The following is a 13588-nucleotide window of genomic DNA, read 5'->3' as shown; positions in this document are numbered from 1 at the left end:
GGCTGATGGATGGGTAGCGTATTTGGAAAAATATATACAGTTATACAGTGCGACATGATATACAGTTGACAGCTGTATATCATGTCGCACTAAAACACATTCCAGAGGAGTGTCTTAAACAGTTCTTGATAGGTAGAGATTAGTTTTAATATAGTCCCTGAAAAAACGTCGATAACTTTCAGTGGATAGTAAATAAGTATCAAGGGCTTCTGTCTTTAATACATCGAAGTCAGTCTTGGTGAGAAGAGTACTGATTGTCGAGGCAGCTCTTTCTGTAAGATGAACTCTGAGAAGTACTGACCATTTGTTCCTAGGTGAGTGTAGTTAAGTAGCAAGGGCTTCATTCAAAGTAAAAATGAATCCACCTCTGTCTCCAAAACGGTGACCTCATTTTAATACAGTGCGAGAGATCAAAACATAGCGGTAAGTTGGCTTTTGCTTACTGGCGCTGCTGGATGTGCATAGTTTCAAGTCCAAACTCCTGACGTCGGTAATTGAGTGTGGTGTCTGCTTTCCCTCGTTCTAAGTGTAGTATGATGGCAGCTTCACTTTCTTCTTGTTCTCTCTTGAGTTGAAGTTCTTAAGCTAGGCTCTGGAGTCGTTCGACTTCTCGTCGACGTTGCAAGTCAGCTTGTTATTGTTGTCATTGACGTTGTAAGGCAGCTTCTTGTTGTTGTCACTGACGTTGTAAGGCAGCTTCTTGTTGTTGTCATTGACATTGTAAGGCAGCTTCTTGTTGTTGTCATTGACATTGTAAGGCAGCTTCTTGTTGTTGTCATTGACATTGTAAGGCAGCTTCTTGGTTTCGTTGACGTTATAAGGCAGCTTCATGTTCTTGGAGCTGAATTCTTTCTTGTTCGCGCGCACGTTCAAATTCAGCTTTTTGGTCATGGAACATGAGTTGCTCCTGTTTGCGTTTACGTTGGAGTGTAACTTCTTGTGCTTGAAGGCGGAGTTGCTCTTATTCACGCTCACGCAGCTTCGTGTCTTCTCATTTCCCGTTTTCATTCTTAGGCCTCAGCTTCTAATCGGGCTAATTCGAGCTTCAATTTCATGAGAGGTAGTGCAGATTTGTCGGCAACTTGATATTGTTCTAACTGTTCTGAAGTAATGCCATCATTGTCAGCTAGATATTCTAAGATGAGATTGTCCTGGTCGGTTATAGTGACACCATGTGGCACAGAGAGGTGATACTCTGCGGGTAAGGTTAGTAATTCAACTCTAGTAGCACGAGTTAAATTGGGAAGTTCCTCCTCCGAGTTGAAACAAGAGGTGGCTAAGCGAAACATGGTTTATATAGTACGAATACAAATAATGAAATGATGGAATAATTTCATGTGCCCTGTAGGTGAGCAATAAGTGAGGATTTCCAGACTGGCTTACATGTGATGTGGCAACATGGTGGAAGTTTCCGGGAATTCTTTCATTACCTTTAGAGCGAAATTTTTGTTTTAAATTTGGTGTGTGCGGCAGAGCCTAAATTGTTGACAAAGATGTCGGATGACCATGGCAGGAGAAGAGAGCGAGCTTTCCTGCCGAGAATATCTTAGAAGAAGCGACATCCAAATTGGCTTCGGTAAATCCTCAAATCAAATTAGGGATTTTCCCGGGGATATAATTTCTTGGTTTGATACAATGAAAAGTAACATTAATAATTATTACATTCACACTTGCTAGACAACTTGAGGCGTCCACAAGTTATTATAATAATATACGCACACGACGCATTTCGGCGTCCAGAATTAAAATATTTGCTACAAATCTGGTTTTCATTCGATATTTTGGGAACTGGTTTCAAAATCGCATCATCGTGTTCCCATTTTCCGAGATGGGCCATGTGGCACTGACCCAGCGCGACCCACGAGGATTGTTATCGTCCCACGTTACTGACCGCTCCACCCTCCCCTCGTGTCCCAAACGAGTGAACGTTCCGGCTATTTTCCTCGGTTATATATATATATATATATATATATATATATATATATATATATATATATATATATATATATATATATATATATATATATATATATATATATATATATATATATATATATATATATATATATATATATATATATATATATATATATATATATATATATATATATATATATATATATATATATATATATATATATATATATATATATATATATATATATATATATATATATATATATATATATATATATATGTATATATATAAAATATATATATATATATATATATTGTTGGGGATTCCACCTCTCTATTATTCTCTACCCTTACTCTGGGGTGAGCAATAGTTATGCTCAAGGTAACTCACCGTAGCCCTGCGGGTCTTCCCTCGATCCTCACGGCGCCACTGCACGCCAGGAGAGTCTCCCAGTCAATCTTAACGGCCTCTTATTAAGAAAGAGTGAGAACACGACTCGTTCACCTCGACTGTCGTGTGCCCTCCCCAACAATAGGGCTCTACGGTTAAACACAAGATCGCCAACTGGTGTTTAAGGTGGCCAGTAACACCCTCAGTGGACTGGTGTATTCAGTGGTAGCCTTGGCAAGGTCACACTCAAAGATCAGGAATCAGGCAGGTATCTATTGTTATCACTCTATATTTACCAGTATAATATAGCCACAAGATCAATGGAGGGGATGATAAAAACACAAAGAGAGTTTTGTATTTTACTTAAAATGTATGAAAGATGTCACAAAGCCAAACAACAACAAATAAATCAGCAAATCCTGACGCGGCCGGAAGTTCCCACGAATAGTCCGCGATCATTAGGTGGCAACACCTCCCCCTCCTCATCAAGTGTCAAGAACAGCTGATCGCAATGGACTCTCCGCGCGAAATTTGCTTGTTTGCTAGATTCACGCGCGCGGTTTCTTTAAATTCTCCAATATTACTAGAAACTCGCACACTCTATATTGGCACAAATAAACCGAATTACTTAGTTACACTGTACTCAGGCTCAAACAGTCTTTTCTACAATCAATTCTACAATGATTCACTGTAATGGTCTCACACTGTTATTTATCCAACAATATATTATGAAATATTAACACGGGAGTTTTCAGTACTTTCTCTCGTGGGCGATAACGCAATGATTCACTGTACTCACAAATGATTATTCACTGAATGAACATAGACATATATATGGTATATAAATCAATCATCAATACATGGAAAATAAATAGTTTCTGGGCACATAGCCTAACCTCCAAATACCGGCATAATATTATATATAATTTACCACTATATGTTCATATCAAAATCTATAGAAAGATATACACAACACAGTAAATTTATTACTGGTTCCTGGTGCCTGTACACACCAATAATCAACATGAATAATACAAGTACTCTTGATAGTACTGTCTAGCACACTGGTGTTTTACCGCGACATAGGTGAGACTTGCTCACGACATATAAAATCTTCAGGCTAGATAATATAGCCAAATAATATAGCTAACTAAAGGGGAATGGGGAGGGAACTAGAACCACCTACTTCACCCTATCCTCCGATGAGAGTCGAGATGTAGCTCCTGGTCCTCGTGTCGGGAACGCCCCCACACTACACGTCGTCGTGTCCTACCAGAGCCTCTCGTCGTCCCACCGTTTAGCGCGTCGTCTCCGTGCCTCCTCACTGCAGGTCCGTCCTCCTTCTTGACTTCTTGAAGGTTGGAGTCGGTCTCCTGGCCGTCGTCTTCTCCCAGCAACGGCTGTCGCCTACGTCTCAGCTGCAGTCGTTCGGTTTCCCCCAAATAGTCCTCTCTTCCTCAGCTACCCAGTGGCTCTGTCTGCCACTACGCTGTCACGAACTGGTGAATTGCCACAGACGTCAACATACGTCACTGCACGGCTTCACTGCTACTGGCACAGTACCTGACTGGAGCACTTGTTGCTCAAATAACCGTCAATTCCCTCTTCTGGTTCAACACATGAACTAGGGAAGACTTCTCAGAGTACTGGCGGACTTCAGGTGACGCGTAAATCCACGGTAGTGGGAAACAGCTGTCCGACAGACAGGACCACTCGTCGCACGTCCGACCTCTATGACGTGTCGTGTCTGACTGCTGGCGCCAGCCCGGCGCGCTGGCCGGACCCCCTTCCTTCGTGACGTCACTTTTACTATGGGAGGTTTTCATTGGCTCCCGGTGCCACACTGCTGCCGGTGACCAATCCGGTGCCACTGACGTCACACGGTTTTGGCGGGAGATCAGGGAAGCCAGCGCCATCTTGGCTCCCTAAAGGGCCTAAACCACAGGCCAAAATATTACTATTTCACAAATTTCTCGGCTCTCCGAGAACACTTCACTCTCTCCCATATATCAAATTGTAGCCTGCAACGTAGAGAACGCTTGGGAAAAGCAGACATGACTCTTACTGCAGGCGTGGGAGAATTATAAGGGGGGGAACTCCGTCACATACCCCTCCCCTTAAAATAAGAGTCATGTCTGGTTAGTGGATGCGGGATATGGCGTCCGCTACTACGTCGTCCTTCCCCTTGATGTGCTTGACCTCGATCCTTGTCAGACTCTCAGTGCAGGTGAGACTGGTGCCGTTCGCCCTGGACCACTTACTTTCCTCCTCCGGGAGTTCTCGGTCCCTTGGTACACTCAGACCCGTCTTCCGCTGGGTTTCTCGGGTATTCGTTCCGTCCTGCTTGGCTGCTCTTCCTTCCACATTGAAGAAAGGTCTTAGGCGGTCTGCGTGACACACGTGTTTCTTCCGGGGTCCATCCGGCTTCCCAATCTCGTACGACACTGGACCCAACCGTCGCAGCACTCGGTATGGTCTCTTGAACCGCGACCTGGTCACTCTACCTTTATCTGGCAGCACAACCAATACTTTGGATCCGGCCTGAAAATTCCTCTGCGCAGCTCTCCTGTTGTACCACTCCGACATCTTACGTTGCGCCTTCTTCAGGAGCTTCCTAGCCAGTTTCTTCGCTCTAGTGAGACGTTCTTTGAACTTCTGGACATATTTATTCACCGTTCCCACGGTCGCTCCTGGTGTCCATCGTTCCTTCATCATGAATAGCATGGCATATATAATATAGATAAATGGAAAGTAAGCCTTCTCAGGACCCACACGTCCTCCTTCGGCCTTACTAACCAATTCGGGGAACTCCTCTTGCTGTAACTCTCCGAGACGAGTGCGGTTTACCCCTGGAGAACTGGTGAGTGTCACCTGCAACTCACCATTCGGGCTACTTTCGCCCTCCACTCGTTCTCTGGGTCCTACGCAGAGGTGATCTGTTCCCAGGCTGTCAGTCGACTCCTCAGCCCCATCAGATCCACAACCTCTTGGTTCTTCGCGTTGTCTCGGTGTCACAGTACAAACTGGGATCGCCACCGGTGCGATTCCCTTCTCGTCCCCACAGGCGTTCAACTCCCCGCCTGTCTCCTTGTACTGTTCTATGCACTCTTCGCCCTTCACGAGATGCGGGAGGACGTATCCTCCACATGCGTCATTCCCCAAGATGACCTGTGCCTCCATCTTGGGCATTGATGTACAGACTCCCACCACTAGGGTTTGGCAGCCATAATCGGAATTTAAAGTTACCTGGTGTAGGGGCGTCCTCACTGGGCCTCCCACAGTGGTCACACTAGCCACCCCCACACTGGTACTTTCGTAACCCTCGGGGAACAGGGTTTCACTTACCAGGGTAAAGTCAGCCCCGGTGTCTCTTAGCATCTTCACTGGGATGGGGTCTGCGACCCCCATCCTTACGGTTCCTTGACACATGAACGGGTGAATTTTCTTCTCCCCATTCAGCACGGGTTCATCCCGCACTCCCTCGGCCCTCTGGTCCTCGAACATCACTAAAGCGACGTGTCCCCGCTGCTTAGGGCGTCTGCATTCCCGCGCGACGTGTCCGGGTATTCCGCAGTTGTAGCAGCGGCCCTTCGGCGGAGACCATCCACCACCGCTCGTCTTAGCACTGCCTCCAGAGACCGTCACACCCTGTGTCTTTCCCGCCTCACTTGTCGTTTCTTTCCCTGCAGTAACAGTTCCCGAGCTCTCAGCTTGGTTCTCCCCTATCGGCTCTACAACACCTTTTGTTCCTCGGGTGTTCCAACTTGAGAAATGGGATTTGGGAGAACTCGCTCCTGTCCTCCATCCATCCGTCCTTCTATAACTCCGATCGTTTCCGACGTATGCGGGTGGTCGGTTCTGTCCCTCCCGGCGTGGGCGTAGGGCTTCTTCTAACATGTCGGCCCGGTCGGCTGCGGCCCTCAGGTCCTTTATGTCCGCCTCCTTTACCCTCATCCTGATCTCAGGAGAGAGCACGGACATAAACTTTTCCATGGCCATTAGTTCCTTGACCTCTTCGACCGACCTTGCTTCTTCAGAGTCCAGCCACTTAAGGAGCCTTCTTTCTATGTCCCTCGCCGTCTCCGCATACGATTTTCCTGGCAACCGGGTACATTCTCTAAACCTCTTCCGGTAACACTCTGGCGTGAGTTTAAAGGAACGGAGCACAGCTCGTTTTACCGCATCGTAGTTAGTGCATTCTTGGAAGTCGAGCATAGTGAAGGCTTGGCGAGCTTCCCCTGTGAGCCTCCCTTGGACCAACTCCGCCCACTCCGCCCTCGGCCACCTCTTCATAGCAGCAACTCTCTCAAAGTGATCGAAGAAACTTTCGGCTTCACTAGGCACAAAGACCGGCAGGTCTCGTTCCCTCACTCGTCGGTCTTCCTGTGGCGGGGCAGGGGCACCTAGTCCCAGTTCAGCTCGCTTCAGCTCCACCTCCTGGTTGGCTTCTATTTCCATTTGTCTCAGCCTAACTTCTTGCTCTCGTTCTTCCCTGCGTAGCTGTGCTTCTCGTTCTTGCTCTTCCCGGCGCAGCTGTGCTTCTCGCTCTTGCTCTTCCCGGCACAGCTGCGCTTCTCGCTCCTCACGCTTCGTCTGTGCTTCTCGCTCTTGTTCTTCTTTGCGCTGCTGTGCTTCTTCTCTCCTCAGCTGCGCTTCTGCTTCTCGCTCTTCTTTACGCTGCTGCGCTTCTCGCTCTTCTTTGCGCTGCTGTGCCTCTGCTTCTCGCTCTTCTTTGCGCTGCTGTGCCTCTCGCTCTTCTTTGCGCTGCTGTGCCTCTCGCTCTTCTTTGCGCTGCTGTGCCTCTCGCTCTTCTTTGCGCTGCTGTGCCTCTAGCTGCAGCTTCATTATTTCCAGCTTAATGCTGTGCCTGCTGCCGCTGGATCCCCTGCTGCTTCCACCAATACTCAAGTGTTCACCCTCACTGGCAGGTGTTTGGGGCCGTTCCTCCCCCAAAGCTTCGTCTCGAGCCTTTAGCTGAGCCATTATCTCTAGTCTTCTTTCACCAACTCGGGCAGATTTCAGCTTTATTCCAAAATGATCCGCTATAGCCTGTAACTGGGCCTTGGTGCACTCTTCCAGCACCTGTTCGTCTCTAGAGTCAATAAACCTCGCTACTTTATCATCCTCCATCTTGTGCTACGAGTGTTAACCTGCACCTGATCTCTAACACCACTGCCAAGTACCACCACTGCAACCTTTACTCCGATCGAGATCCTGGCAAGGTCGCCAATGTTGGGGATTCCACCTCTCTATTATTCTCTACCCTTACTCTGGGGTGAGCAATAGTTATGCTCAAGGTAACTCACCGTAGCCCTGCGGGTCTTCCCTCGATCCTCACGGCGCCACTGCACGCCAGGAGAGTCTCCCAGTCAATCTTAACGGCCTCTTATTAAGAAAGAGTGAGAACACGACTCGTTCACCTCGACTGTCGTGTGCCCTCCCCAACAATAGGGCTCTACGGTTAAACACAAGATCGCCAACTGGTGTTTAAGGTGGCCAGTAACACCCTCAGTGGACTGGTGTATTCAGTGGTAGCCTTGGCAAGGTCACACTCAAAGATCAGGAATCAGGCAGGTATCTATTGTTATCACTCTATATTTACCAGTATAATATAGCCACAAGATCAGTGGAGGGGATGATAAAAACACAAAGAGAGTTTTGTATTTTACTTAAAATGTATGAAAGATGTCACAAAGCCAAACAACAACAAATAAATCAGCAAATCCTGACGCGGCCGGAAGTTCCCACGAATAGTCCGCGATCATTAGGTGGCAACACCTCCCCCTCCTCATCAAGTGTCAAGAACAGCTGATCGCAATGGACTCTCCGCGCGAAATTTGCTTGTTTGCTAGATTCACGCGCGCGGTTTCTTTAAATTCTCCAATATTACTAGAAACTCGCACACTCTATATTGGCACAAATAAACCGAATTACTTAGTTACACTGTACTCAGGCTCAAACAGTCTTTTCTACAATCAATTCTACAATGATTCACTGTAATGGTCTCACACTGTTATTTATCCAACAATATATTATGAAATATTAACACGGGAGTTTTCAGTACTTTCTCTCGTGGGCGATAACGCAATGATTCACTGTACTCACAAATGATTATTCACTGAATGAACATAGACATATATATGGTATATAAATCAATCATCAATACATGGAAAATAAATAGTTTCTGGGCACATAGCCTAACCTCCAAATACCGGCATAATATTATATATAATTTACCACTATATGTTCATATCAAAATCTATAGAAAGATATACACAACACAGTAAATTTATTACTGGTTCCTGGTGCCTGTACACACCAATAATCAACATGAATAATACAAGTACTCTTGATAGTACTGTCTAGCACACTGGTGTTTTACCGTGACATAGGTGAGACTTGCTCACGACATATAAAATCTTCAGGCTAGATAATATAGCCAAATAATATAGCTAACTAAAGGGGAATGGGGAGGGAACTAGAACCACCTACTTCACCCTATCCTCCGATGAGAGTCGAGATGTAGCTCCTGGTCCTCGTGTCGGGAACGCCCCCACACTACACGTCGTCGTGTCCTACCAGAGCCTCTCGTCGTCCCACCGTTTAGCGCGTCGTCTCCGTGCCTCCTCACTGCAGGTCCGTCCTCCTTCTTGACTTCTTGAAGGTTGGAGTCGGTCTCCTGGCCGTCGTCTTCTCCCAGCAACGGCTGTCGCCTACGTCTCAGCTGCAGTCGTTCGGTTTCCCCCAAATAGTCCTCTCTTCCTCAGCTACCCAGTGGCTCTGTCTGCCACTACGCTGTCACGAACTGGTGAATTGCCACAGACGTCAACATACGTCACTGCACGGCTTCACTGCTACTGGCACAGTACCTGACTGGAGCACTTGTTGCTCAAATAACCGTCAATTCCCTCTTCTGGTTCAACACATGAACTAGGGAAGACTTCTCAGAGTACTGGCGGACTTCAGGTGACGCGTAAATCCACGGTAGTGGGAAACAGCTGTCCGACAGACAGGACCACTCGTCGCACGTCCGACCTCTATGACGTGTCGTGTCTGACTGCTGGCGCCAGCCCGGCGCGCTGGCCGGACCCCCTTCCTTCGTGACGTCACTTTTACTATGGGAGGTTTTCATTGGCTCCCGGTGCCACACTGCTGCCGGTGACCAATCCGGTGCCACTGACGTCACACGGTTTTGGCGGGAGATCAGGGAAGCCAGCGCCATCTTGGCTCCCTAAAGGGCCTAAACCACAGGCCAAAATATTACTATTTCACAAATTTCTCGGCTCTCCGAGAACACTTCACTCTCTCCCATATATCAAATTGTAGCCTGCAACGTAGAGAACGCTTGGGAAAAGCAGACATGACTCTTACTGCAGGCGTGGGAGAATTATAAGGGGGGGAACTCCGTCACAATATATATATATATATATATATATATATATATATATATATATATATATATATATATATATATATATATATATATATATATATATATATATATATATATATATATATATATATATATATATTTTATATATATACAAGAGTTGTTTCATTCTTGTACAGCCACTAGTACGTGTAGCGTTTCGGGCAGGTCCTTGGAACACGATCCCCGACCGCGAAGAATCGTTATTACAACCAAGTACACATTTTACTGTTGCGTTAAACAGAGGACAAAAAGATATACTATTGTGATGCTAACAAGAGGGTATCGGAGAGGAACAGGCAAGCTGGGAGGCCAGCAACTGTTGATCACATGACAGCAGCGCCAAACTGCAGAACATGTGAATGGAATTGGCTGGTTTGAAGAGGTAGATCATAAATTCCTGGCTCTAGCCACCAAACAAATATTTGGTAGCTAAAGAAAAGCCTACCAAATTGACAACCTTGTCCGTGACGTACCTTTATGCGAGTTAGGCACCGGAGTTTATGTGCTACGAACATAGTTAACATACGGCATAACATCAATGTTTAAGTTACGTTATTTAAACGTTATAACTTTTTAATAACAAACAAAATCGCTTAGTTTATGTACTACAAAGGCCGAGACTGTAGGTGATCAAGCCTTCTTAGGGCAGGTGTGGGTGAGTGAGGCTCGCAATCTGTGGTAAGTAGAGCCTGCACAGAAGACTCCCAGCCACACGTCACTCCTCATAGGGAGACTTGGTCAGTGACCACTCTGTGACACCCAGCCTGACCTCACTCCTCACAGGGGGAGACTTGGTCAGTGACCACTCTGTGACACCCAGCCTGACCTCACTCCTCACAGGGGGAGACGTGGTCAGTGACCACTCTGTGACACCCAGCCTGACCTCACTCCTCACAGGGGGAGACTTGGTCAGTGACCACTCTGTGACACCCAGCCTGACCTCACTCCTCACAGGGGGAGACGTGGTCAGTGACCACTCTGTGACACCCAGCCTGATCTCACTCCTCACAGGGGGAGACGTGGTCAGTGACCACTCTGTGACACCCAGCCTGACCTCACTCCTCACAGGGGGAGACGTGGTCAGTGACCACTCTGTGACACCCAGCCTGATCTCACTCCTCACAGGGGGAGACGTGGTCAGTGACCACTCTGTGACACCCAGCCTGATCTCACTCCTCACAGGGGGAGACGTGGTCAGTGACCACTCTGTGACACCCAGCCTGACCTCACTCCTCACAGGGGGAGACGTGGTCAGTGACCACTCTGTGACACCCAGCCTGATCTCACTCCTCACAGGGGGAGACGTGGTCAGTGACCACTCTGTGACACCCAGCCTGACCTCACTCCTCACAGGGGGAGACGTGGTCAGTGACCACTCTGTGACACCCAGCCTGACCTCACTCCTCACAGGGGGAGACGTGGTCAGTGACCACTCTGTGACACCCAGCCTGATCTCACTCCTCACAGGGGGAGACGTGGTCAGTGACCACTCTGTGACACCCAGCCTGACCTCACTCCTCACAGGGGGAGACGTGGTCAGTGACCACTCTGTGACACCCAGCCTGATCTCACTCCTCACAGGGGGAGACGTGGTCAGTGACCACTCTGTGACACCCAGCCTGATCTCACTCCTCACAGGGGAAGACGTGGTCAGTGACCACTCTGTGACACCCAGCCTGACCTCACTCCTCACAGGGGGAGACGTGGTCAGTGACCACTCTGTGACACCCAGCCTGATCTCACTCCTCACAGGGGGAGACGTGGTCAGTGACCACTCTGTGACACCCAGCCTGACCTCACTCCTCACAGGGGGAGACGTGGTCAGTGACCACTCTGTGACACCCAGCCTGATCTCACTCCTCACAGGGGGAGACGTGGTCAGTGACCACTCTGTGACACCCAGCCTGATCTCACTCCTCACAGGGGGAGACGTGGTCAGTGACCACTCTGTGATTGTGTGACTGGGATCCTGGGATCGATGACTTACAGTTACTAGTGTACTGTGCAGAAGAGAGAGGGAGATGGTGGAGAGCGGGAGAGAAGAAAGAGGTGAGAGGGGTGGCGTTTGGGAGAGATGATGTAGAGGGGATAAAGAGGGTGTGGGGTGAGAGAGGATGCTGGGGAGAGAGTTGGTGAGGGGGGGGGGGAGTTTATGTGAGGGTTGAGATGATAGCATCTGAAAACGGAAGTTAGAGAGGTTAGAGAAGGGAATGATGCGTAGATGGGGGGGGGGGGAATGGGGGAGAAAGTGAGAAGGGGAGAGTAGGTGGAGTGAGGAAGTGGGTAAAGAGACCCCGGGCACTGCTGGATACTATCTTCATCCATATCTTTACTATAAGAGAGAGTGTCTGTCTATTTTCATGCCTGTCCAATGATGAAGACCAGATGCCTCGGGCTAGCCTCACCCAACTAGGCAGCTGGAATGGTCTAGCAGACAGAAGTGACATTGGCCGGTCAGGGTTGTGGAAAAAAGGAACATTGGCTGGACATATTTGGCACAAGCAAGTGGGGCGAGCGGTGCCACTGAGCAGCCAAGCCGGGAAGGTAGTCCAGGAGCCACACCATCACGCGAGAGTAGCTGAGGGCATCACCTGGTCGACATGTTCGAGGTGGTGGCCTACACACACCCTGAGGGAGCAGTGGAGGCCTCGTCTGGTTGCTGGACTATGTGAGTGGGTCTTGTGAGTAGCATATGTGTGTGTTTGAGGGACAATTGGGCCAGTAAAATGAGAGAAAGATAATGGAATTTTCCGGAGATAAGAATTATGTATAGTTCAGGAAGTGACCCGCGGTGTCTGGTTGGGAGACACAGGTTTTGAGACGCTAACATGTGTTGTGAGCTGGTGTATATATATATGAGATATATTGTACATATATTGTGAATATACAGATTAACTATTACTCTGTTTTAAATTTAATCTCAGTTATAACTGACAATTCGGAAGTCTCATTGAAGAAGACTGGGGCAAGAAAATGAATATTTAACTGGTAATTGAAATAATATTGAGATTCTCAGTGTAGTCTCCAGAGTCCAACAGTTACACTCACCAAACTTTGTAGGTGTAAATGTGTCTCACATTGAACGGACATATGCTTCCCGGGGTAGGCTTAAGTCTAATATTTTAAGAAATATTGAACGTAACTCAACACCCCAGGAGCAATTTTCATTAAAATTGAAATGTATATGGAATGAAACCGGGAATGGGATGGCCTTAGAGTGTAAAGATTATCTGCACAATTACCAATAATTTATTTTCTGGGAGAAGAGTGAAAATGGAGGTGTTGAGGTGGAAGGAGGAAGAGGGTTGGGTGTAGGGGGAGGGAGGATGGGATGGGTAGTAGGTGGTGGACATGGTGGATGGGGAGAAGGAGAAGTAGGGAGGGGGGATAGAGGAGCGTAGATGTGTTAACAAGGGGATGGGCACGAGGGGTCCAGAGGAAGAAGGAAGATGACGGGCAGAAGATGAGACAAACGACCTCAACATCGCCGGGTACCCGCTTGTTATCTATAAAAGCAGTCTCCGTGGTGTAGTGGTAAGACACTCGCCTGGCGTTCCGCGAGCGCTATGTCATGGGTTCGTATCCTGGCCGGGGAGGATTTACTGGGCGCAATTCCTTAACTGTAGCCTCTGTTTAACGCAACAGTAAAATGTGTACTTGGATGAAAAAACGATTCCTCGCGGCAGGGGATCGTATTCCAGGGACCTGCCCGAAACGCTACGCGTACTAGTGGCTGTACAAGAATGTAACAACTCTTGTATATATCTCAAAAAAAAAAAAAAAAAAAAAAAGTGAATATCTGTGTTTCTTCTAAGGTTGCAGCGAGACACTTTTGTGTCAGCGTCATT

The 13588-nt window shown here is 47.7% G+C and overlaps 1 protein-coding gene across 1 annotated transcript; it reads right to left on the bottom strand.

The window, feature by feature from the left end:
• Positions 1 to 585: 585 nt before the first annotated feature.
• On the bottom strand, positions 586 to 1008 carry LOC138368043 (putative uncharacterized protein DDB_G0284715). The gene has a single exon (XM_069330341.1). The coding sequence runs from the start codon at positions 1006 to 1008 to the stop codon at positions 586 to 588; it is 423 nt and encodes a 140-aa protein (XP_069186442.1).
• Positions 1009 to 13588: the final 12580 nt, after the last annotated feature.

Source organism: Procambarus clarkii, chromosome 24 (assembly GCF_040958095.1).
Source record: "Procambarus clarkii isolate CNS0578487 chromosome 24, FALCON_Pclarkii_2.0, whole genome shotgun sequence".
In the NCBI taxonomy this organism is placed as follows: Eukaryota; Metazoa; Arthropoda; class Malacostraca; order Decapoda; family Cambaridae; genus Procambarus; species Procambarus clarkii.
The sequence above is the reverse complement of the archived record's forward strand: the minus strand, read 5'-3'. Positions and strand labels throughout refer to the sequence as shown.